This window comes from Cenococcum geophilum (assembly GCF_001692895.1).
Source record: "Cenococcum geophilum 1.58 unplaced genomic scaffold K441scaffold_21, whole genome shotgun sequence".
Lineage (NCBI taxonomy): Eukaryota > Fungi > Ascomycota > Dothideomycetes > Gloniales > Gloniaceae > Cenococcum > Cenococcum geophilum.
Genome location: NW_027137579.1, coordinates 1701946 through 1726841, shown reverse-complemented (window position 1 = coordinate 1726841; position 24896 = coordinate 1701946). Strand labels below are relative to the sequence as shown.

The 24896-nt window shown below is 36.6% G+C and overlaps 1 protein-coding gene across 1 annotated transcript; it reads left to right on the top strand.

The window, feature by feature from the left end:
• Positions 1 to 8975: 8975 nt before the first annotated feature.
• On the top strand, positions 8976 to 9239 carry K441DRAFT_560677 (uncharacterized protein; the record flags this gene model as incomplete). The annotated part of the gene is made up of 1 exon (XM_067643501.1): positions 8976 to 9239. A coding segment is annotated over one exon (264 nt), but the record flags the coding sequence as incomplete, so codon positions are not given.
• Between the last annotated feature and the right edge of the window lie 15657 nt (positions 9240 to 24896).

Genomic DNA, 24896 nt, shown 5'->3' with positions numbered 1-24896 from the left:
CTAAGTGTCTTTAATAAGCCCTTTATATTCCTTGAGGCATTCTCTAGTAAACGTAATATTGCCTGCAAACCTATACTAGTGTTAGCTCTAGTCTATATAAGTACGCCTTTAACATACAACGCAATATCTATCATCTTTATTACAATAGTAGATGTATATATTTTTAAAGTACGTATAAAGCCAAAGATATCCTAGCCTATATACTTGAATGTGGCCCAGTTATAAGCACCTAATTGAGCCGCCTAACTGATCTATTTATTAAGCTCTTTATAACACTTGCTATAACTTTATAGAGGGAGCTCTAGTGCTGTAAATTCGGCATTTGTTATAGTTAATATCTAGGTAAGCTTTTCCAATGCCGTATTAAGGGCTTTAAGCGGTTCTATAAGTTTAGGTATAGGGCTTTAGCTTAAAAGGCCTCTGGCCATAAAGTGCAGCGATTAACTTAACTAAAGAGTAGATGTTACTAGGTCCGCTAGATTAGAAGTATTTTTTATTAAACCTGTCATTTTATCGCTTGTCGTATTAAGATAGGGTATAACTTACTAGATTTACCGCGTCAAGCTGTATATATAAAGCACGCTCTTATCTTTAGTCATTGTATTATTTAGGCCAGACTGCCGCAAAAATGAGTTATACTAGGTATAGAGATAGTAAGTATAGGAGCCACGAGGATAGCTAGTGGGGTTAAGTAGGGTTATAGTATAGATCTATGCCTATTAAGAGCGAATAGGAATGTATATATATAGCGTAAACGACATTCTATAGGCTAGATAATTGAAAGATAGACCTATCCTAAGAATGCTATGGCTGCAGTATAAATGGACCTTTTTTATGTATTACCAAGTTGTGATAATAAATTAAGCAGCTCTAGGAAGCGATGCCGAAATATAAAGTAGTAGAAGAGTTGTAGGTTATATGATTGTGTTTTTTAGGTATAGCTGCAGCAAAAACTTATTTAGTAGATTTAAAGTAAAAAATATATCGTAACTACCTATATACTACACGAATAATTAAAAGCCCCTTTTATAGCCTATCCTAAGTTGGCCTAATTAGAAAGCCTACCGGGCGCTACTCCATTATAGCTTAAGGCCGGTATATACTAAGGGTCTTACTACTTTTCGTTATAAAAGGTTTTAAAGGTTACAAATTATGCCGACTTAAAACCTAAATTGGTACTCTTTACTAACGTAATACCTTAGTAATAGTAAGGTATAAGCCTAGGTATATGATTGCTATTACCTAAGTGATCTAGTTAGCTGTTCCCTTAATTTTGGTTATAAAGTGCCTTTTATCATTCTTCGAAAAGATTGGAGGATATTAGTATTGTAAAGCGACACTGTTCTTTTAACTTAGACGAATTACTAGATAAACCAGCGTGGTCTAAACAGGTGTATTTAAACAAGAGGATCCTTACGTAAAACTATTATATAGTAGAGTATTACATAACTAGACGCCCCTTACAGCTAGGCGTTCCCCTTTATTAATAGTTCTCTTAATCCACTCGCGAGTTTCTTAAAACTGTATAGATGTCGAAACCATTGTCCCGCGTTGTTTAAGTAGTACGTCTTAGCTTAATCGGCTGTAATCTAGATTGACGCTTTAAGACGCTTTAAGAATAAGGAGGAAAGGAAGGTCGTAAGCTATAATACTACGTTTTAATAGTTAAAGGAATAACAAATGCTATCGTACTAAGTTTGGACTTTCTCTGTAACCTTAGGGCTAGCATTATAAATGGGATTGTGGTAGTCTTAATAAGGGTCGTCCAGGCTAGTGATAAAACGCCTAAGACCGGCGGCCGACAGCGGGAGGAAAAACTACGAAAGTAGGATGCTTCGAGGCATTGTATGATAAATTTACTGTTGCTAAAGTAAGAGACGTCTATAAGGAGATTGTTTACACAATCGGTGCATTTATAAATCTCCTAAGTTAGAGAGACAGCGCGTCTTTAAACCATGACGTAGTAAGGTGGCTTTGTTAAGCCACCTAGGGTCAGCCGCGCTGCGCCACACCCTTTAAGCTAAACTTTTAATTAACATATTCCTTACCCCGGTAGAGAGTTTCTATACTTATAATATTAGATCCTTACTCCTCCCCACTATTATTATAGTCCTTTTTATACATAAATTAGATCATTCTCTTAACGGTGCCGAAATTAAACTCGTTAATACTTATAATATTAGTCGCCGCCTCCTACCCATTAGTTAGTTCCTAGTTAGGGTTAATTCCACTAGATATTTAGTCAGCTTTTACCTGAAAGTCTTTATTATAGGCGACTATAAGTATGGGAGATTGGGTGCATATAATCACTTTATAGACTTTAAACTCTAGTCCTTGGCATATAAGTTTTAAGTCGCTATTTCTCACTATCTATAAGCTGCGCTAAGCTGAGTGGAATACTTTTGGATAACATATTTCGTTAGTTTTCTTTCCTGGTTCTAGTTTCGACTGCGTCTTAAGTAATGTTTAAGGGAGTAATTTGGGTCCATTCCTTCTCTTAAATATAGGTAACTAAATTAAAGAAGGAAGCTTGGAGAGGGATTATAGATTAAGCAATTACTCTAATTATATATAGCTGAAAGGGTGTTAACCTGCTTTCGTTTAAGTGGCTCTAATAAAAGAAATGTAAATATAGAGTGATTTCTATTACGTTTGGAGATCCTTTAGGGTCTACGGTTCTTTTACTACCCTCTATTACCCTCTATAAGGAATGGGCTTAGAGAATTAGGTGTAACATGTGACGGCCTAAGGAACTTAGTAAATATAACCTAGTAAGGCCCTTTAAAACAATACGGCCTAAATTAAAGAGTGGAGTCCAGTCTGGGAATAAGTTATGTTTTATAGAATACGCTAGAAACAATCCTAAGCGGGGCCTAAACTAGACTTATGTAACTCTTAAGTATGGGAACCTAGAAGTCGGCTATATTTACCTAGTTATAATTTAGCGACGTTTCGGCTAAGCCTACTATCTTAGGCACCGCTGAATTTCGGTTACTAATAGGGTCGCTAAAGAGATCGAATTAAAAGCGTGGCGAAGTACAAGAATAAAAGGGGTTCTATTTTAAGTTAATAACGCATCCTTAGTTATACTGTTTTTAGCTCTTCTACGATTATAACATTCACTTATAACGTTGGCTTTAATCTTATAGGCCTAAGTGCTTAGAGACCATTGTTTAGTCTTGCTACCTAGTATAGCTATGTTGGATATTACTTAGGAACAAATAGACTTTTCTACACTACCACCAGACTCGGAACCTATTAACAATACCCGTCTCCGCCGCTTTCTCGTTCTCTTTGCAATTAAGCTACTAAAGTATTTCTATTAACGTAACGGAACTATTCTCGTACTCTCTTTTAATATTTACGTTAAATATAGCCCTCTTTAATACCTTTCTAAAGCACGCACCATGCAATTCCTAACCTAGAATACTTTAATTCCGGTCCTAAAAGTTCTCTACTCTTTCACGCATAAAGATTGGACTTATATTGTAATGGAGAGGATTTATAGAGAAATAGTAGGATATAGGTAGGTAGCACGGAGCTCCGAGTCGAAGGCAAAGATCCTCTCCCAAGTCAAAGATATAGTTCAAGAGATGCGAAAAATACCTCCTTAAGGTATGGATGTTGCAAATGTCGACGGCGGGCCTCTAAACAATTGCCGGCTCCTAGGTCCCTCCTTGCGGTATAAACCCTTTAAATGTATTTAAGATTTTTATAAGCATTTACGACAAGGGCTAGAGTTTAATCCGAAATTCAAACTAGAGTTAAGATAGCTTATAGCCAAACATGNCGGGCCCTAGCTTCCGCCTGTTTTCATATATAGTAATTTAAGCAGCTTAAATATTCTTATACGTGGAGATAAAGTTGTTGGAATTGTTAATTAGGAGACCGCTGGGTGGTTCCTACCGTACTGGGAGTATATTATGGCATATCAGGTCAATCCACAAAACTCCTTTTAGCGAGATGAGGTCGATAAATTTCTTGATCCTATGCCCGAGGAACTAGCTATAAAGAAAATTCGTCAGCAATATTTCGGAGATTTCTAAATGCTCTGCTTTTAAAGGACCTCTTTCTCTTTTCCTAGGGTGAATAAGGATGAATTCTAATAATCTTATTATAATAAATATTCAGGGAATCGTCTCTATACCGTCCATTAAGTTATAAGTTGGGGTCTTATTTATATCAAAGTCGCCCTGACTATTGAAACGATGCTAATCCTTCTTTCTCTAACAATACGTTATTGCCCCGTCTCGCACTTAATTTCACTCTATTACGCTAGTGCCCAAGGCTTTTCCATTAACCTTTAGCCCCTTAAGTGCCTCTTTTATCCATATTACACAATTCTAACCTAAATCTCCTTATCTGATAGGGTTGTTATATAACACATTTACGAGCCGATCCCTATCCTCTACTTTACTAATTATAACACAGATAAGCAGCATGCTAGTCGGAGTAAGAGAGGTATTACGCTCTTTATAGTACCACTCTATTTCCCCAATCTATATCAGCCTTTCCTTTACGTAATATCGTGTGCCTATTCCGCCTTCGGCTTCGGTTTTCGGCCTAATTAGTAGAGCCCAGTGATACCTAGTTATTAATATAGTGTTAGCCATAATATAATACCGCTATAGAATGGCCTTTAATCCTGCCTTTACGCTTGCTTATATTACACCTAAGAGAAGTAAGGGCTCCGGCGTTACTTACTTATCTTCTCCATCTGGCATAATAGGATCACCGCCGCGAGCGTAAAGGGCGACATAAAGACAATCCTTGTTGGAAGGCATTATGTTATATTTATAGAATGTTGTCTAAAGTAGTTGAGCCGCTACCTTACTTTAATGTTTACCAGCTAATATAGGGTAAAGTATCTATAAGTAGATAAGATATAATACGGGATTAGCGTAGACCGGTACCGAAAGTTAAGGACTTAGCCAATAAAGGAGTAAGCCTTGGCAAAAAGGCAATGAGATAGTTTAGTTGGGGTGTTTTGCTCCCCGGCATAAGGTAACAGCGAACTACTACAGTAATGTACACGACTAGCTTCCACCCCCCCTCTAAAAAAAAATATTATTTCGCTTCGGTACGCGGGCTTGCTAGCAATTATAGCGAATGCCCATACTTAGCTATAAGAACTTTACTTCTAGCAAACTTCGCGATTGGCCTTCCTCTATAGTATCATAATCTTTATTAAATATCGTGAGGTTTCCACCAGTACGATATCACTAAATTTTATCGGCAATTGCAGGAACAGCTTTATATTCGCGTTTTGGCGGCATAGTAGGGGGGCGCGCAGTTAAAGGGGAGGGGAGGGCGCGTACGTCCTTAGTTTGGTTCTCCTGGCTAACTAAGGCGATTCTCCAGGGCAACCAAAAAGGTCCTTACGTGCAGGCATATGCGTTCGCTACAATTACTATATACAGTTAGTGGCGATTTAGCGAGCCCGCGTACCAAAGCGAAATAATTTTTTTTTTTAGAGGGGTGGAAGCTGGTCGTGCACATCACTATACTCTAAGTATACGTTATAGTATAATGCAGGATTAAGGATATTTGCTATATAAGCGCACGGTATCTAAGCCATAATGCGATATTATTATCTCTTTAGCTACTTCCATCAAAGTCTTACACAATAGCTCTTTTGCTACTATAGTGCTCATTACTTTACTTAGAGACAGCCCTTAAAAATCCCCCAAATACCCTTATTCCGTATGCTGCTTAGCTCACTTCTTAGCCTAGTAAGCCTTTTGCCTTAACTTCTTCCATTTTTACCTTTAATTATATATTTACTAGAAGCACCTAGCTTGCGTATAAGCACTCTATAGCTTGGGCTGTATTAGGTTTTAGCTCCATATTTACAGCGGTGCAGTCGCTTTCTTTTTAGTTAGAATTAGAAATACTATCTATTGTATTTAAACCCTCTGCTTCCTTAAACACCTTATTATACTCTTGGTCGCTCGCTTTTAACTTAGACGCGAAATTTAACGGACTTTCGCCTGCGTTTATAGCAATATTTAGGTAGTTAGGGCTAACAAAATTCATTAAAACTGTGTCGCCTTGGCTAGGCTGAGTATTACGTTCCTTTCGGCGTCTTTAATGTAGTAGAACCGCGGCTTATTAGGGGATAAATGGTAGAGGTAAAGGCGAGGGGGTAGTCTTTAGCTTAACAGGTTGAAGACCGGGGGAGTGACAAAGCGCATTATTAGAGTCGTAGTATAAGCTAGATATAGAAGGACACAGAAACGTAAAATGTAGTCGGTTAGGAGGTATAAGTAGGAGAGGGGATCTTAGGAGTATTCGCTCATTAAGATTGGCTTATTGTTCGCTTAGGTATAAACGTCCTATCTCCTTTACAAAGTAGATCGTAGCTTTGACCGCGCTAACGTCTAGGAAACGCCACCTTGACAAGGGTATGGCCGGTGCGGGTCAGCTACCTCCCTATTTGTAGTGGCAACATCTAATTAAGTCTGCTTTGATTACCGTTACATATCGCTTATAACCACACTTACGTAACCCAAAAAGTATTCGTCCAGCCCGCTATTGTTGTATAACGCTAGTGTTGTAATAACTTAAGCGGTAGGGATTCTCCTTAAGCAGCGGCAATAAGATAAACCTAATGTTAGACGTCATTGTCTAGGCACCTATTTCGCACCTATCTAGGGGTTTGTGTATATATATATGTTAATTAGAAGTCCGTACGCAGATTTTAGGTGAGGAAAACTTGTATAAAGATTAATCTATAAAGAAAATAAGGCTATATATACACGGTAGTCCTATAGCGAAGGAACACTATTTCGCGCGATAAGAACAATCTCCGTAACTTAAGCATAATGGCAACGATATAATCGTAATTTTTAGGTAGGAGAGGTCTTTAACATTTACAAATAGCTATAGTATAAAGTATATGCAGAACTGTAGCAAATATTAATATATATAAAGAGATTGAGTTACTAAAAGTCAAAGTACCCCTTATGTATCCCGGCTTGGTGTGTCTCGCTTCGCAGTAGGGGACGTTAATAAGTACAATGTTAGTAAGATCAGGGGCCAGTCTACCAGGTTTAAGGCAATTTGGTAATATAAATTATAGCTGCTAAAGCGGATCCCTATTAGGCCCACACGGACTACGCCTTATATACATATAGGAAGAAAACTCCATCTAAGAAAACCCCGTATTCCATCTCTCCACTATTAGACCCCACCTATATAGTACCTACGGGTTGCCTATCCTCTATATCCTTACCTTTAGTCTCTTTAGGGACCGCTACTACTTACAGACACGCTAGTATTTTAAATTTTTGCTCTACTACTATAATGCTCTTAAGGGGCGCCTGTTGCTATCCGCCCCCTTACCTTCTACCGCTATTCTTCCTAGCTAGAAGGTATATAAATAAGGGCTAATTGAGACGCCTTTTGGTATTAGGGGCCTTCGCAGCCTTTTAAGAGGCGCTGATTTAGTAAGTGTTCCCTTTAACGGGTTCTTTTCAGCCGTACTAGGGCTGAAGTCTAATAATATCTTTTGGGCTAGCGAATGACGACGCTACTATATAAATGGTTAGCTTTATATACAGGAGGGTGAGAAAGTATATTACCACTTCTTCTACAGGAGGAGGCTAGGAGGTACGTAGCGTGGAAGTATACACATAGTATTTACCCTGCCTATAAATAAGAATATATATATTCGCACCGTACTGCGCGCCAATTTCATGGGCTCTCCGAAGGAAATTGTTCCGACGTTTACGGAACGATTCCTGGACTACTCTTTTCTTTTCGTCTGCCATAATTTTTGGGGTTAATGCTAGGATTAGGCACTTGCTTCTTTATAAATTTTTGCCTGCCTAGCCTAGGACGGCTTTACACCCTATACCTGGGTATAAGCTAAGGAAACCAGATACTGCTGCCCTTAGGAAATTGCGGGCATTATCTCTTACACTTCGCTGCCTTTAGATTTAGCTTATAATGTCTTTAATGCTATATTAAGTAATGCTACATTTAAGTTCTACTCCGCGCCGCGTAAAGGTGAAAAAATGCGACTTATAATGAACGTTACCACATAGTATGCGGCTGTAGTAGTGGGCGGCTTTACGCTTCTGCTGCTATACCGCGTAATCTCTCGTATTATACGTTTTCTCTATACCTTATCTACCTTCTTCCTTTTAAAATATCTTGTTTATCCTTATATTTGGCGAGGAAATACTATACCTAGAAGGCCGACCTGAATTTTTCTTTTAAGCGTCACCTTATACGTTATTACCAACGTTTTATATATAACTATTGGAGTTAGATCCTTTGCTCAGATCGGAACACGCGCTGGTATAATGTCCCTTGCTAATATAATCCCGGTCATAGCGGGATCGCTTAGCATAGTCGCTAATTACCTTGGCGTTTCCGTGCAAACGTAATATAAAATCCATGCATGTATAGGAACAGTCACTTTTCTACAAGGGTTAGTCTATACGGTCACTTCATTTATAAATCGACAACCATTTATGCTTAATACATCGGGAATTTGGGGGCTTGTTGTACGTTTAGCCCGCCTCTAAACTATCGCCCGAAAGCAAATTGACTTTTAACGCCAGGGAGGCTTATTATTGACATTAATATACCTTCTTTCTACTCATTTTATTCAGAGGGCTGTTTACGAATTTTTCTTTTAGTTCTATACGCTTCTCTCTAAGATCTTTATCTTCGCTCTTTGGCTTTATATTAAGGGGAACCAGACAGCAGAATTATATCTACTTATTAGGGCATCTGTATGGGCTTCCTCCATAGCCTTAAAATGGATCTTCTGCTTATACTAGAACTTTTCTTAAAATAGATCTCAAACCAAAGCAGAAGTAATATAAGAAAGTGGAGCCCTTTATATCTTAGTTTATATACCTAGACCCTAAAAAGTAAAAGCTGGCCAATATATTTACCTTTCTATTCCTAAAGCTAGCTTCTAGTCTATCTTCCAACGTTACCCTTTTGTAATATTAGGCTAGGATAGTAACTCAGATCGATTAAAAATACATTTACTTATTAAACCCCGGCGAGGGTTTACTAGAAAGCTCACGAGTTATACAGATACTTTAATATCGGCATTTATTGACGGGCCATACGGGGTTAGATATGATTTTAGCAATTTTGGAACGGTACTAATGTTCATAACTGGTATTGGAGTTGCTAGCCACCTGGTATATATTAATAAGCTTATCCAAGGCTATAGACGTTGCGAAGTTAAAACGAGGCGGATAGTACTTATATAGGAGCTAGATGCAGATGGTACATTTGCCTTAGGTTAGACTGGATTAAGTGCTAATACTATTAAACTAGGTCAGCAATTATAAGTAAAACCATTTATAAATCAATTACTAATAGATAATACTAAGGAATACGTAAGTAGCACTCCGTATATATAAGAGCAAACCTAAGTAAGTCGATAGAATATTAAGGTTAAGATATATCTTCCTTGGATAGAGGAACCTGAAAAAGAATATAGTAAGAGAATTAAGGCAATACAAGGGAGGCTGGATATTGCAAATATTCTAAAAGAGAAATTAGCAGTACTTAATGGAAAAACAGTAATATTAGGTAGCAAGTCCACGTTAAGCCTATGCTAAAGCTGCTAATTTTGTGTCTAGTTAGTGCAAGAATAGATATTTGGGATAAAATTCGGGATTATGTTTCTTATAACCTTTATTAGGATTTATGCCTGGTTGACTTGGAATTTCAGCCTCTAAATAGCCGTTCAAAACAGCTCGATTTCTCTTGTAAAGGGCTCCCTAAGTAAATTAGTAGCAAGTACTGCAGAGTCTTAGTAGACAGATATAAAGAAATAGGGATTATATAGCAAGTGCTTGGAGGATTTCTTTATTAGGCTCTCGTGACTATTATCTTTATTTTTATAGAAATGGCTATAGTATTTATGGCTTAGATAAGAGAAATCGGGTATAGATAGCGTCCGTTCTAAAGTATACCGCTACTGTATCTGTATATTATTATGTAAGTGGGAATTTATAAACGCTCTAGAAAACAAGAATCCCAATAAATAATTTACGTTCTACTTAAGATGTGTTAAAATAAGCGAAATAACTACTATATTCGTGCTATATATAGCGAAACGTAACACCTTTCCAGCTAGCAATCGTCTAAAAGCACCTAGGTATTAATACCAACATTAACGCACCTAAGGATAACGTTACTGCAACTAAGCGAAGGAGGGATCGGAATAATTTAACTTACCCATCTCATCTACCTTATCCACCTCATCCACCTCATCCATCCGGTTTAATCACTTTATCTACTTTATTACCCACTTAGGCAACCCTTAGAAAGAGACGCCCTCTAGAACGAAACGCCTTTTACTATTATGCAATATAAGCAGGTTGCAGGTAGGTTATATATTACCTTTATTAGTAGATCTTAATAAATAATATATTATGCTAATGCCTTTATTAGTGGAGTATAATAGATTATACAAATAACAGTCTTTAAATTCACCCTATAAATGTAATTTAAGAAGCATTCTATAAAGATATACGTTCTTAGCATAGCCTGAGTTCCTATAAGGGCGAGCCTAAGCTTTATTCCTTAGATTAACTCTTACACCTAAGCCTTAATCTTAGTAATATCCGTCTATAAACTTTCCACTTATACACACAACTGCAAATCTATACGGTATTTAGCGACTAAGTAGCGATATAGGAAAACTATCTAGCGACCGTATATAACAACCAGACCTATTACTATAGTAACGGCAAATATTAAAAAGTGCGGCTTATGGCGCACAGAAATTGATGTTGAAGATTTAAAAGCTGGGTAAGTGGCCGATGCCGAGCCTACAGATAAGGGAGATAAACTTAGAGCAAATTCCCTAGTTATTTATAGATATCCTAACGGAATTTCCAAAGGGGTTATATTACGCCATTTTAGTTTAGGTAAGATAATAGCGCTAGGTATATTTATAGTACCTATAACCAGGTAGCCATTGCTATTAAGGGTAGTAGTTATATCCGGATAGAGAGCTCCCGTTTTAGAGGTGAGCTATGTCCAGGTTATATAGTGAAGTGAAGTTTTAAATATAGTCCTAGTTATATTTAGTAGGACTTTCTAGAAATTCTAGAAACGCTACTTACTTTATTGACTGGGAATCTAAACAACTACAAATTACTTACACAGCGACTATACATAGAAAGGTAATTAGTTTGAATAGCATTGCGGCAAAAATTCTAAAAAATGCTTGTATATTTAGATTGAATAGATATAATGCGGTAGTTATATTTATGCTAAAGAATAAGCAGAAGTAGAGAGTAACTAACCTGCCTTAGTCTGGAGATGCTCTAAGTAGAGTTTAGATCTGCCGCGAATAGCTGATGTCTAGGCCCTCCTAAATGAGAGGTCACTATAAAAGTGATCCCTAACCGATTCTTCCTTTTCTATAAGCCTAGCATAAAATGGTAGCCAGCAAGTATAGAATGGTCTGAATGTTGACATTGCGAGGACTCTATATATTAGGGCGACTTTGCGGCCAAATCTAATAAATATATTAGTAAGAAAGCTATATTTAGCAATAGGCCCTCTTTTTTAAAAATGGCAAAAACCAGAGCTAAGAAAATAGCTCGCTCCCAACCAAAGGATAAGGATGGAAAAGCTAAGGTTGTTTAGCAGCAAAATAAAATTAAAGCTCTAAAACTTCAATTAGCGGCTGTAAAGGAGAAGAAGAGTGCAGGGGAGGGTAGCGAGCAGAGTGAAGAGGATAAAAGAAAAATTAAAGAATTGGATAAAAAGTTACAGGAGTTGACGGAGGATTACTAAATGGAATTAGGTGATAAAAATAGTAAAAACGGCGCAGGCTCTAAGGACGTAGATAAAGGGCCTATAGAGTCTATAGAGCCTAATAGAGAGAGAGAGGCGCTTTTTATTCTATAAGAGCTATAGGATATAGACCCCTAGGGCGTAAAACAAACGCCTATAAAATAAGAGTATATAGGGTTAGAGCCTGCTATAAAAAGCAAGTTATAGGATCCAGTCTACAGGGAGCCACTTTATATCGCCGCGGATACGCAATTTAATTATAATACTCCTTATAGGGCCACCGTTGCATAGGCAGATAATTAAAAGGAAGTCATTAACTGCTACGGTTCGCGTAATGCGTCTATCTATAGAATTATAAAAGGGGAAGTAGAGGGGGATTACGCATTTCCTCCTGAGGAAAAATATACTAACCCTAATTTTAGACTTGGGGACGTAAGAAGACCAGATAGGAAATTTCTATACACTAAAATTACTTACTTTTGCGTAGTCGCGTAGAAATCCGAGTACCCAGAAGACCCTAGAGAAGATTTAAATTTAATTCATTAGAATGAAGCGATAAGGCTAGTAAAACGTTTTCCCTCTACGTATATTCTAGTTGACTAGGGCACGGACAATAGACCAAAGCGGTGTTGGGAGACTAGAGCAACCGTTTAAAACAGGTAGGGCACTAAATGAGCTAATAAATCGATTTATAAAGCAGCTTGGGAAGCTAAAGAAAGACTTAAGGAGTACTTAACTGGTACACGCCCGGCTAAAGATAGATCTCCTACACCTGGTATTCTCTACCTAATGTCTCGGCAGTTCCGCGAAATTTTAGGCACTCTGGCTCCGACTAGAACTCTAACTAGAACTCTAGCTCCGACTAAAACTCCGGCTCTGGCCGTAGGGGCAGCTAATATAGCCACTATCCTTAAAGAGTTCAAGAAACTCTACTGTAAGCTATCTAAGGTTAATAGTTTTAACAAACTTAACGCTGCGAGCAAGGTAGAATAAATTGACGCGTGGAAGATAAAAAAGGCAAGGTATACAGCAATAGCTGTCTAATTTTCCTCCAATAGTTCTTTATTTTATTTTTTCTTATATAGCTTAAAAATAAAAGATAAAAAAATAAACTTAGAAGGGGGGCGTTTTCTTATTTGAATTTTATTTGTTTTATAGCTCTCCTTTATTATACTTTCTCTTCTTTATTTATAAAATAACTATACTATAAACGAAACTACTCTTTGGTGTTATTTATATCACAAGCCTTACGTTTAAAATCTTACCTCCTATTAAATGCGAGATTTTTTATAAACTTAAATTCCTATAGGGCATTGCCACGATTTGCAAGAAGCATAGGAAATCTCTATAGGTCTTTATTTATAGTGCCTTAACATAAACCATATTTTAGTTTAGCGTATTCTTTACAGCTAGTCATTTTGACGCATTAAACTAACCCACTTAATCCGCCTAATCTACCTAATCTACCTAATCTACCCGATCTACCTAAGCCATCTAAGCCACCTAGTCCTTTCGATCCTTCTAGGTAGTAATGCCTACGCTTTCCTATTGCATCTTACGCTAATCGATATAGATTTTAAGGCGGTAGGAAAGTACCGCTAGGGAACGAGTCCTTTTTCCGTTAATGCCTCCATGGCAAGGCGTACTTAGTGAGGCTCAATCTATTAAATACTAAAGAATTATAATAGATCGGCGAAGAATGACTAAGGTAAGCCCAGTGATATTAGCGGTTGGGTTAGCATTTTCTTATTAGTTTAACCTAACCTAACCGCTGATATTACTAGGTAGACCTCGCGACTCTAAGCTGAAGCTAAATTGTGCCCTACTGTCCTTGAGTTTTAAATTAATCTAATATTTCTTTTCTTTTACTTTAATTTTTATTTTATTTATTATATTTTAAATAACCCCTAAGGCTTTAACAACCTTTCTTACCCTTATTAAATTTATTGCATAGGTTTCGGGTACAAGCTCCTCCTCTAAAAAAATATATTTTTTAATTTCCATTCCACCTTCTTTAATCTTAATTTCACCTTCTTTGATATTGAGTTCGGCGAGCTCTCCCGCAACTGCTGCCGATGGCAACGACACAAAACTCCATGTTGTCACGGTTGGGAAGCTGACTTGGCGATTTATCCTGGATACCATAACGGCAAATATAGGAGATGTTGTTTATTTCTAATTCTTCCCGCCTAACTATTCCGTAGTTCGCGCCGAGTATAAATGTAAGTCTAAATTGTATTGGTTCTCTCTATACCTTTGTTACTAAACCGATGTAAAAAAGACCCGTGTGTTCCTTATGAGATGATAAGGCCGTAAAAAACTAGCTTCTTCTCTAGGTTTCACCTAATAGATATAGTATCCAACGAGGTAAAAACGTCTGTTTTCCATTTTTGACATATCCACTTTATTTAATCGGTAATTTATATTTTAATAGCCGCCGTTATAGAACCTTACCATTAATAATACCGCGCTAATATTCTTCTACTATTCAGCTCTTAGATTGTGCATTTAATAAGGAATAGTAGGAGTTATAAATCCTGTAAGGGGATAAATTATTTACTATTTCCCCCCCTCCACCTTTTTTACTTTATTGTTATTGTTATTTCTATTGCTATTTTTGGAAGCCGTATGTATCTCATCTTAGATTAGCCTACTAAAAGTAGATGTAGAACAAGACCGAAACCATTGCCGTGTAGAGGGCGTATGCTAAAAATTTAACCTTTATGCTAAATCCTGGCGAACCATTCCCAGCTAAAGCCTTGAGCGTGGTCACCTTAACTCAGGCGCCTACGTTAACCTCCCCGTCAACTGCGACAACTAGCAGCGCCTTATTGTCTGCAACTTTAGTTCTATATTTACCTTCCTAAGGCCTTTCCAGTGTAGTAGTGGTAGGAATAGTCGTTGGCGCTATAGTGGCACTTACGCTCCTAGGCGCCTTGTTCGTCTACATTAGTAGAAAAAGATTATCTAGTTTGGATAGGGTGGCACCCCCTTAAGAATTGGAAGTGAGTGGACGTGGTATTATATCACCCATGTTATATCTGGCGTACCGTAATAAAATCTGATTTTTTAATTGTAACTGGATCTCAAGTATTAAACTAGCTTAATTATAACACGAAATCTATTATTGTTTCACTCCGCTTCGTTATAAAAAACTTACTAGTATTATAAAAATTTAATACGCGTAACTAGATATAATTTATTATCTCGGTCAAGGGCGGTCGTCTTAGTATAAAACTAATTCAACTACGGAACTAATGCTTAAAAGTCTTAATAATAATGTCTTGCTGGTCTGTAAAGCGTTTTAAAATATGGGCATTAAACATATATTATACCATTTTTAGATTTGTATAACCCCGTAGGTATATATAGGAGTCCCTATACTATTCTTCACTTTTATTAACCGGAAAATACTAGGTCTAGAACTTATATATTAATTGATCTAAGAAACAGAGACTATAATTCACTTATAGTGTTATGGCTAGGAATTTCTCTCCAATGCGAATACAAGATTTAGTTAGAGACTTATTGCTATAATTTGTAAAAAGCATAGAAAATCTCTATAGGTCTTCATTCACAGTGCCTTAACATTAATTACGTTTTGGCTTAGCGTATTCTTTATAGCTAGTCATTTTAGCGCGTTAAACTAACTTATCTAATCTACCTAATCTACCTAATCTACCTAATCTACCTAATTTACCTAAGCTACCTAAGCTACCTAGTCCTTTTAATCCTTCTAAGTAGTAATACCTGCGCTTTCTTATTACGCCTCACGCTAATCAATATGGATTTTAAGACGGTGGGATAGTACCGCTAAGGAACGAGTCTTTTTTCCGTTAACGCCTCTATAGTAAGGCGTACTTAGTGAGGCTTAATCTATTAAATACTAAAGAACTATAATGGATCGGCGAAGAATAACTGAGGTAGGCCTTAGCGACTCTAAGCTAAAGCTAAATCGTGCCCTACTTACAGCTTACTTTAGCAATTAAAAACCCTTATATTTAGCTTCGTAGCAAGGCTTATATAACTGCGGAGTTAACGAGGTATATATTAAAGCTCTATAATAGTAGTATAAATACCTATTTAAGAAGTCTATCTATTTATTAATCCTCTAGCTTAAGACATTTCGCTATGGGTTGTATAAACTTAAGGACTTAGAACCCAGACCGTTTGATAGCGAATATCCCTATAACTGCTTTTATCCCATTACTGACCGAAAATCTTCCTCTAGAATATAAGTAGACGATATACTTCGTTTTTAAATATTTTATAGATACATACCTGAGCGTTTTAAGTTATCGTTTTGAAATCCATATCTGCGACGGCCAGATATCTCAACCAGCCGATATCACAACCCAAAAATTCGTAGTAGACCTAATCTGCCTGGCCCTAAAGCTTTAGGGGGCAAAAGTCACCGTTTAGTTTATATTATACTCGAATCTAGTCTTAATAGATGATGAATCGACTATAGCGCTTGGCCTTATAGACGATATGTTGTCCTACGCGAGCTTTACGGATCTTCGTAACCTATAAACAGATCGCGGGGGAGAGCTTAGGGATAAACAGAATGAAGGAGGCCTTTAGGGCACAAGTCGTAAGGGAGAGCTTAAGGGCAAAGAGGATGATAAAATTGTCTCTCTTATTAACAAAGCCATCGTTAAAGGCACACAATTAAAATCTAGAGGGGTTAACAGTGAGACTATCGTGGCCAACATCCGCTAAGTGCTGTACTTAGTACGTTATCGCTACCACAAAGGTTGGAACCTCGATGATTATATAACAAAGCGTCACGATTTATAAAAAGACGCGCAACGGCATAAATCTTAAGATAAGGCGTTTGTTCTCCCAGCTCGGTTTAAGTCTATTTTTGCTAGCGCTACGCAATCCTTTTAGGCAGCCACGGAAACAGCTATAGTCCCAACAGAGTATATTATCTTCGTCCCTAAGGCCATTATATAATCAGCGATATCAATTATTAAACTCGCGGCCAAGAGTATAGTTAGCCCTATTAAAGAGTATAACGAACTATATAATACCAATAGGACTTAATAGGATCTTTTTAGGATATCTACGGTTCCGATCGGCGGTAAACTAGGTTAACTATCAAAATGGTAGGGTATAGATGACTTGCTATTAGGAGACCTGGACTTTGTAAATTGCACCCCAGTTAGTTATAAAATTCAAACAAACGGCCCTAGATACGATCTTCTGCCTAAGATAATCTTAGGCGCAGTTAATAAATCACTTAATCGTAGTAAGAAGCTGCAACTCTATAGGGATAAACTTTGCTAGATTCCATCTAAAGAGGATATAAAAAAGTTCCTTAAGTTTACAGGGGGAGAGTGTACCGGCTTGTCAAAACATTGAGGGCACTATAATAGTTTAGATAGTGATATTAATGTTATTTAGTAGTTTTATTATTTATCTGCTCTATAGTAGGGATAGTAAATGTATTATTACCTACCTTTACTATATTACCTATGCTTAATTCTGCTATCAATGCCTCCGGCGGGGTTCTGCCGCGAATACTCCTAAGATATCTACTCGTATGCTTTCCTTTCTTCGCTATTTGATTTGAAATTGGCTGTTTCAGTAACTAGTGGCTAGAAGTTTAGCTATACTCATAAGCGTATCTAGATGCACCAGGCCCTATACGTTAATTCTTATCTTTACCACCTCTATATTTAACCTTTAAGCCTCCTTCTTTTGTCCTTGCTTATAGAATATAAATGCTAAGCTACTTATACTGCTAATAGTGTCTAAATAGTCATTACTAAAAATCTCTCTCTTTATCTTAACTACTTATTTCTACAGCTCCTCCGCTTCTAGAAGTTGGTTCTTTATATAGTATTTAAAACTTAGCTCTTTTATACTTTTTAGAGTATCGGGATGCTGTAGGCCTAGAATTCTCTTTCTTATCTCTATTACTTAAGTTTCCAGCTTATTGGCTTCCGTTCGCCGTTTTTAATAATAATAGACTTCCGCTAAGACGGCCATTATACTTAATATCTATAAATAGTATTGGCCTAATACCCTATTACTAGTCTCCAGTAACTATAGCAGTAGCTCTTTAGTATTGGTTAGCCGTTTCTACTCAATATAGATATAAGCTAGGTAGATTTTGCTTTCTAAAGTATCCCTATATTCCGGCCCTCTTAGTTTCCCAATTATCTCTACTAGCCGCACCTAGTACTTTTTAGCCTCTATAATTCGGCCGGTTTTGAAATATATCTCTACTAGAAGAGAAATAAGCTCTATCTTTTCTTTCATTCTATTGTACTCTGCTATATCTTTTTTATAAACTCTATAATACTAACGCTAGCATACCTTTAGTAAGCAAGCTTTATATAACCAGTTAATACAACACTATAGCTAGACGATATTATCTCCGCTAGGCAACTTCCCGAAGTATATATAGTAGTGTTCTTTAGTGCCAATTCCAGTAACATCTTAGATAAGATACTTCTTAGGTATCTAGTCGAAATCGGAGGCCTTTATAGATATTAAAATAAAAGACGGCCCAAAAATAGATAAAAGGGTCTTAAAGATAACACCTAAGCGTTAATAAAACTTAAGTTTAAGAGTTACACGTTAGGGATAAAGATATATTTAACTTAGCTAGATATAAAGTGAATTAATAAATCCTTAAGGTTTAAAGCCTTTATAGGCGGCAGATATAATATATTAATAGTATCGATTTCAGCTATAGCCTAGCCGGGGTTGGCTCCTCGATAAAGCTTACGTACTGCCTTAAGTATACCTAGCTCGACTAATACTAGGGATAATCTTGTATTTAAATACGCAGGGCTTTTATAAATAAATTAGTGAACCTACCGCAGCATTTATAAAATTTAGCAGTCTGCGTTTTTAGGTCATAAGGACGTAAAATGGTAAATAAAAGAAATTGAATGAATTAATACAAGCATAGAAATAATATTTATTTCAACTAGTCTAGCCATACAATATATCTGCAAATTTATCTCTTTATTCCCTTATACTTTAGCCTAAAATCAGCCGGAGTTCTTTTTTTGGGTATTAGGAAGCTTTAATTCTGCATTTCATTAGTATATACTATATTAAGAGGGTAAGTAAGGCATATAATATACTCTTTAGACGGCGGCTAGGAAGGCTTATCTCTAAATAAATACAAGTGGTATCTCCCACTATTATATACAAGAAGGTAGACATACGCATTACTTATCTTTCCTAACTCGTCCGCCTTTCTAAAAAGTGTTTCTCTTTGTCAGCGGATCGCCTCCCTGCTAATATACTTATTTAAATTAAATAAGCCAGTCCCTTCTCCCTAAGTCTCATTTTCTTCTATAGTCCCGCTGTTATTACTAGCTTTTATCGGTTATGTCTAATAAAGGGAGGTACGGAAGTAGTAGATACCTGTCTCGAGTTAATAGTTATAGAGTAGTATTATAATGACTAAATATATAATGGGCGATTATGTTAATAATAAAGTCGGTAAACCCTTTCCTATTTAGTAAATCCCTTAACTTTATGCCTACTATTAAGGGTGACAATAAGGTATACGCTAATATTATTTAGTAAGCGGTATTAGCACCTAGAAGGCAAGTAATGCACCTATGACTTTCCCTATATTAATAAATATGAAGATAGCAATAAATCTTATTGTGGGTCTTCTGCTTCTTCTTGTCCCTTACTTCTTCTTAGGTTATAATAACGTTAAAGTAACGTTATTTACGGCCATAATAATTGCACGGGCTCCTAGGTGGTAAAATACTACTATGAAAAAAACATCTTTAACACTACCTGGCGACTTTGCTGCTCATTCTTTGCTATAGATTGTAACCCAAGAAACACAGACCAATAAGTTGACTTCCGAAGATGGTATTTATACTGTTGCTAGCTTATTAGACAGTTCTATAGATTTTCAAAGCTCTTCTATCCTCCCTAAGAGCACTAGCCTCGTAGGGCTTTAAACCGTCACAACCTCTTCTAATATTGGACCCTATTATTCTTATATAAGCACTAGAATAGACTTGAGTTTAGTATCTACTACCTTACCATTAATAGTAACAATAATTACAAATATATATAGACTTCTACTTTTAAAGAGCTATTTAGTCCTCTCTATAACCACTAGTCTTATAGGACCTTAAAGCAGTACTATAATTTATATCGAGGTCGAATCTTAGCTTTCCCTTACTAGTAGTAGGATAGGTATAACTCTAACACCTACTAACCTTAAATGGATAGTGATGAGTATAGCAAATCTAAACGGATTATTACGTTTAGAAAGCTTTTTAATTCTCTTAGAGGGCACTAGCTTTATTGTCTCTTAAAGCCTCAGTATAACTTATATAAAAGCCTTATCCTAGCTCTCTCTTATACGGACTAGGAATGACTTAACTTTAATATCCATTAATTCCGTAGGGGTAATTATAACTACTGCAGAAATTTTAAATAGTGTTTAAACTTTAAACAGTCTTCCGATTCCCTTAAAGAGTAATAGCCCTATAAAACCTTAAAGCGCTACTGTAGCTTATACTAAAGCCAATCCCTAGACCTCTCTTATAAGCACTATGACGGATCTAACTTTAAAATCCGTTAACTCCCTAGGGACGGTTATAACTATTACACAACCCTCTAACGGACTATTGCGCTCTATAGCACTGCCGTTTATATCGGATTTAAGCTAGATATCTAAGTTAATATACACTTCTCCAGATTCCCTTAATGGGGCTTCCTAGTCTGTAAGCTTAATTCCAAGTTTAAACAGATATTTAAGTATTTCAACCACCCTTTCTAAATCCACATAGCTGCTCTCTTCCCTATTAACACAGCCTGTAAACGGGGAGAGCCTTATAATAGCTAGCAATACTTTTACGTTTAGCTATACCGTACCTACCCTAAATTCTATAAACCATGTATTTATTTTAGCCCCTACTAATACCATAGCCATCTTAGTTCTAACTCGCAACATACTTATCTTAGTTCCTATTAGTACTAAAACCGTCTTAGTTCTTACTAGCACTATATTTATTTTAGTTTCTACTAGCACTATATCTACCTTAGTTCCTACTAGCACTATATCCATTTTAATTCCTACTAGGGTTACATCTTCCTTAGTTTCTAATAGCATCGTATCTATCTTAATTCTTACCAGCACTATATCCATTTTAGTTCTAACCAATACTATATCCATCTTAAATCCTATAAGCTCTGCTATTGGACTTTTATATATATCTCTAGATCCTACGGCCTCTATTTCTGCCTCTATCTCTTCTTTTTATGTTATAAAAGTTATAGCTACTATACATGCGCTTATACGGATAATTCTAACTTCCCTAATAACGCTATGGTCACTTGGACAATTTTTAAGCGCTTCAGACATCGCTCCTAGTTCCTTAATTTCCTTAAGTTCCGCAATTCCAGCTAAAGAAATAGCTGCGGTTTTACTACTAGGTTTAACTAGACAGGACTAGATGGACTGGAGCAGCACGACAAATTTTATACTGGCTACCTTAATAATAGATTTAGGGTTCTTAAGTGCTTAGCTTCTTAGTATCTTTCCTATATTAACTTCGGAAATTATTCTATTAAGTATAGCTATAGGTGGGAGCTACTCCGGAGCTTAGACAAGCTCGTAGATCTTAGATAAACCTAGTGCGCTAGTTACTTTTTTCCGTACTATTGTTTCCTCTAATAATAAGTATTACACTACTTCTACTACTACGCAGACACAAGTGCCAAATGACGGCACTCTATTTAGTAATTCTTTATAGAGTTATGTAGTAAAGGCTAAGAGTATTAGGGTTAGTCTTAGTACAATCGCTAGGATACTAGCCTTCGCAGCCGCGATTGTGTTACTGCTAAGGCAATATAGGCGGCGCTAACAGGGCACAATAAATATAAGAAGGCCGGTTATTTCTCGCCCTTTTCCAATCTAGGGATACGTTTTAGCTCTATTATTTAACACTATATAATATATACGGGAGTTTAGATATATTATTTGTCGTTCTCTAATATATAAGCTAGCGTAAAGTACCGAAGTAAGTTAATAGTACTTCCGTTTTGGTAAATAAGATTATAGCGGCTTGTTTATAACGTATTAATAGGCGCATCCCTTATAGTGAGTTAGGTTATAGTAATAGATTAGTATTACTAGAGGCCCAATTAACTTATCTATTAAATTTTAGGTGGCAACTGCTTCTTAAGGTGCTATGTTTACGTTTATATTAGAGGCAGGTACTATTTTCTACTGCTATATTCTAAGACTAACTTTTATAATATACAAATTACTACTCTCCCTAGTATTCTTTTTTCCGACCGCTTTTGGGCTTTGGAACTGTATATTAAATAGAATGCCTACTGTGCTTATTACTGCAAATTAAGGGGGAGGGAATCCTGTATAGAATTTTGGCCTACCGCTTTACTGGGATTGTAAGGTACCTTTTAACAATACCTAACCTTATTTTACAGCGGGAGGTAGAACTAGCATCTCTTATTTATATTTTTAAAATAATTTAGAAGCTAATAGTTATAGATTCTACGTCATATGGTTTAGTAGTTCCTTAACTAGCCTTTTCTCTATAAGTTATGGGGATAGCTATTAGATATAGAACTACTACGCCTCTTATAGTCACTCCGTAAATCTTAGAATTATTTCCTCTTTCTTTAATTGACTGCTATGTATATGGCCATCTTTCTGATGGGACTGGCGCAATCGGTTAATTTAACGCCTTAACTCCGCCGGAAAATCCGTATATTATTCTTATTGACTTAATAAGCTGTAGTTCTACTATTAGTATATCCTCTTAATCATATAAAACAACCTCCCTTAAATAGTTTTATTATAAAATTCTCTCGTAAAACGTGATTGCATATTACTTATAATTTATATAGTCTTAATCTACAGCTACGGCAGAATTGTATATATGAATATATCGACCTAAATTAGGTTATCTTATCACCGACTTAGCTACCTCTATTAACTTAGTCATTAACTTAGTCATTGACTCAGTTACCTACCCCTTATTTCCATTACCACCCCCCTCCCCCCTTCTCGTTCTCATTTCCTACACCTTTCTTATATATATATAGAGGCTCTTAGAGTCATATTTAATAGATAGAGTCCTCATTCTTTTCTTATAATTAGTGCACGGACATCTAATCAACAGAATGTTAAAATATCCGGGGACACCAAATTTAGTAATCAGAGGCTCTGCGATGCCCTTAGCTTTTTTAGGGTAGTAGTTAATATAGGGGGTAAGGATGGTGTAGGGGGTAAGGATGATATAGGGGATGGGGGTAGTATAGGGGGTAAGAATGATATAGGGGATAGGGGTGGTACAAGGGATAAAAGAAGTTTAGTTGTTATCTTAGTTACCTTTATTACCCTATTTAACTACCCTCTCCGCAATTATAGATACTTAGATGGCTGAGAATTTGTAGTTTATAGCCATGCCGATATGTATTATCTTAGCTGCTAATATCGCCTTAATTGGAGTTTTTTTACGCTCGTAATTTCTTCCCTAGTAGCCACCTCGTCCCCTTAGTTAGCTTGTTTAAGCTTAATCTATACTCTTTATAGCTGCAATAACCCTTATCCCAAAGTACCTGCTCTAAGTGCAGATACTATATACTCCTAGAGGTAGTCTTTACAAGGCGTTTTAGCTAGGTTTAAAAACAAAAGGCATATCTATTATTGAGAGTAACTTCCTTAAAATTCAAAGTTCCCCTATCTTCTCCCCAGATCGACTACGAAAGGCCGTAAACGACCTATTGTCTGAATAGCACAACGGCCCCCCCCTATTAATCTAGATTACAGAGGATAAGGAATAGGAAGTTGAAGAAATCCTAGTAGTTAAAAAGGACCGTAATATCTTAAAATACCGTGCAAGCTAGGTAGGCCATGATGAAGACCTAGAATAGTATCCTGTATCTGATTTTAAGTATTCCCCCTATAAGCTATGGGATTTCCACCTAGCCTAACTAGACCTCCCCAGACCACCACGCAAACTAGAAAACTGGATTAAATGCTAGGAAGAAGGGTTGGATAATTACGATAATTTAGACGATAATAAGGAGCTCGGACAACACCTAAGGGCAGGCTTTTTTAAGAGGGGGGGGTGATATAACTATACTAGGGCGCAAGGCAGATAAGGCAGATGAGGTAGGTAAGGTAGGTGAGGTAGGTAAGGTAGATAAGGTAGTTAAATATATATAGTAATAGTGTTATTAGTTTCTAGTGCCTTAGATATATTTAGATAAACGTTAAAGATTTAATTATATTACCTGCGTAGGATTTTCAATCCTAATGCCACATTCCTTTTTTATATGTTTAATTCTGATATAATTTGCAGGATTAAGAAAATAATACTGTTTAACGACTTCTTTAATCTCGTTTGAGATCGAGCGAACACAATAGAAGTCTTAATATTAATATTTCGCCATTGGCTATTAAGTCTTTCTCTTCCTTTAATCCTCCGCTTAATCTCATGACGTTGTTATACTCTACCCGTAAACATCGATATGTTACACTTAGACGGCTTCTATAAACTCTATAAGGTTATAAGTATCTTAGACTATAAGAATCTCACGCTTGCGTTATATATAAAAGGTAAGGATAGCACGGTAAACAGACTAATACTCGCGTTAGAGGCATATAGGGAGAGAAAGAACCCTATGCGTTACTTAAGACCCTACTTTACTAATCCCAAGGGCCTTCTTAACGCAATAGCCGAGAGCAACGTATATATATTAGGTTCTCGCGCTACAGACTACTTTATGCCTGGCTCTACTAAGCCACACTCTAATTTCGACTTCTATGTCTAAGCAGATATTAAAGGCATTTTTAGAATGCTTAGTGAGATGAAGTTAAGCCATAGTGTACAGTGGACCTCTCCAATGTGGTCGCTAGTCCGAAAATTAAGCTTCCAAAAATTTAAGATAGATATAAGAGTGTTGCAACATATATCTAAGTCTAAAGAATTTAATGCCCTAATAGAAAAGTATCCTTAAGAAAAGGTTCATTCTATAGAATATAGCGAGGGCCTAAATATATTCGCTGGGTATACCTTTAATAGAACCGCGTTCTTATTTAACCAAGATATATTTAGTTAGAACAACTATTGGGA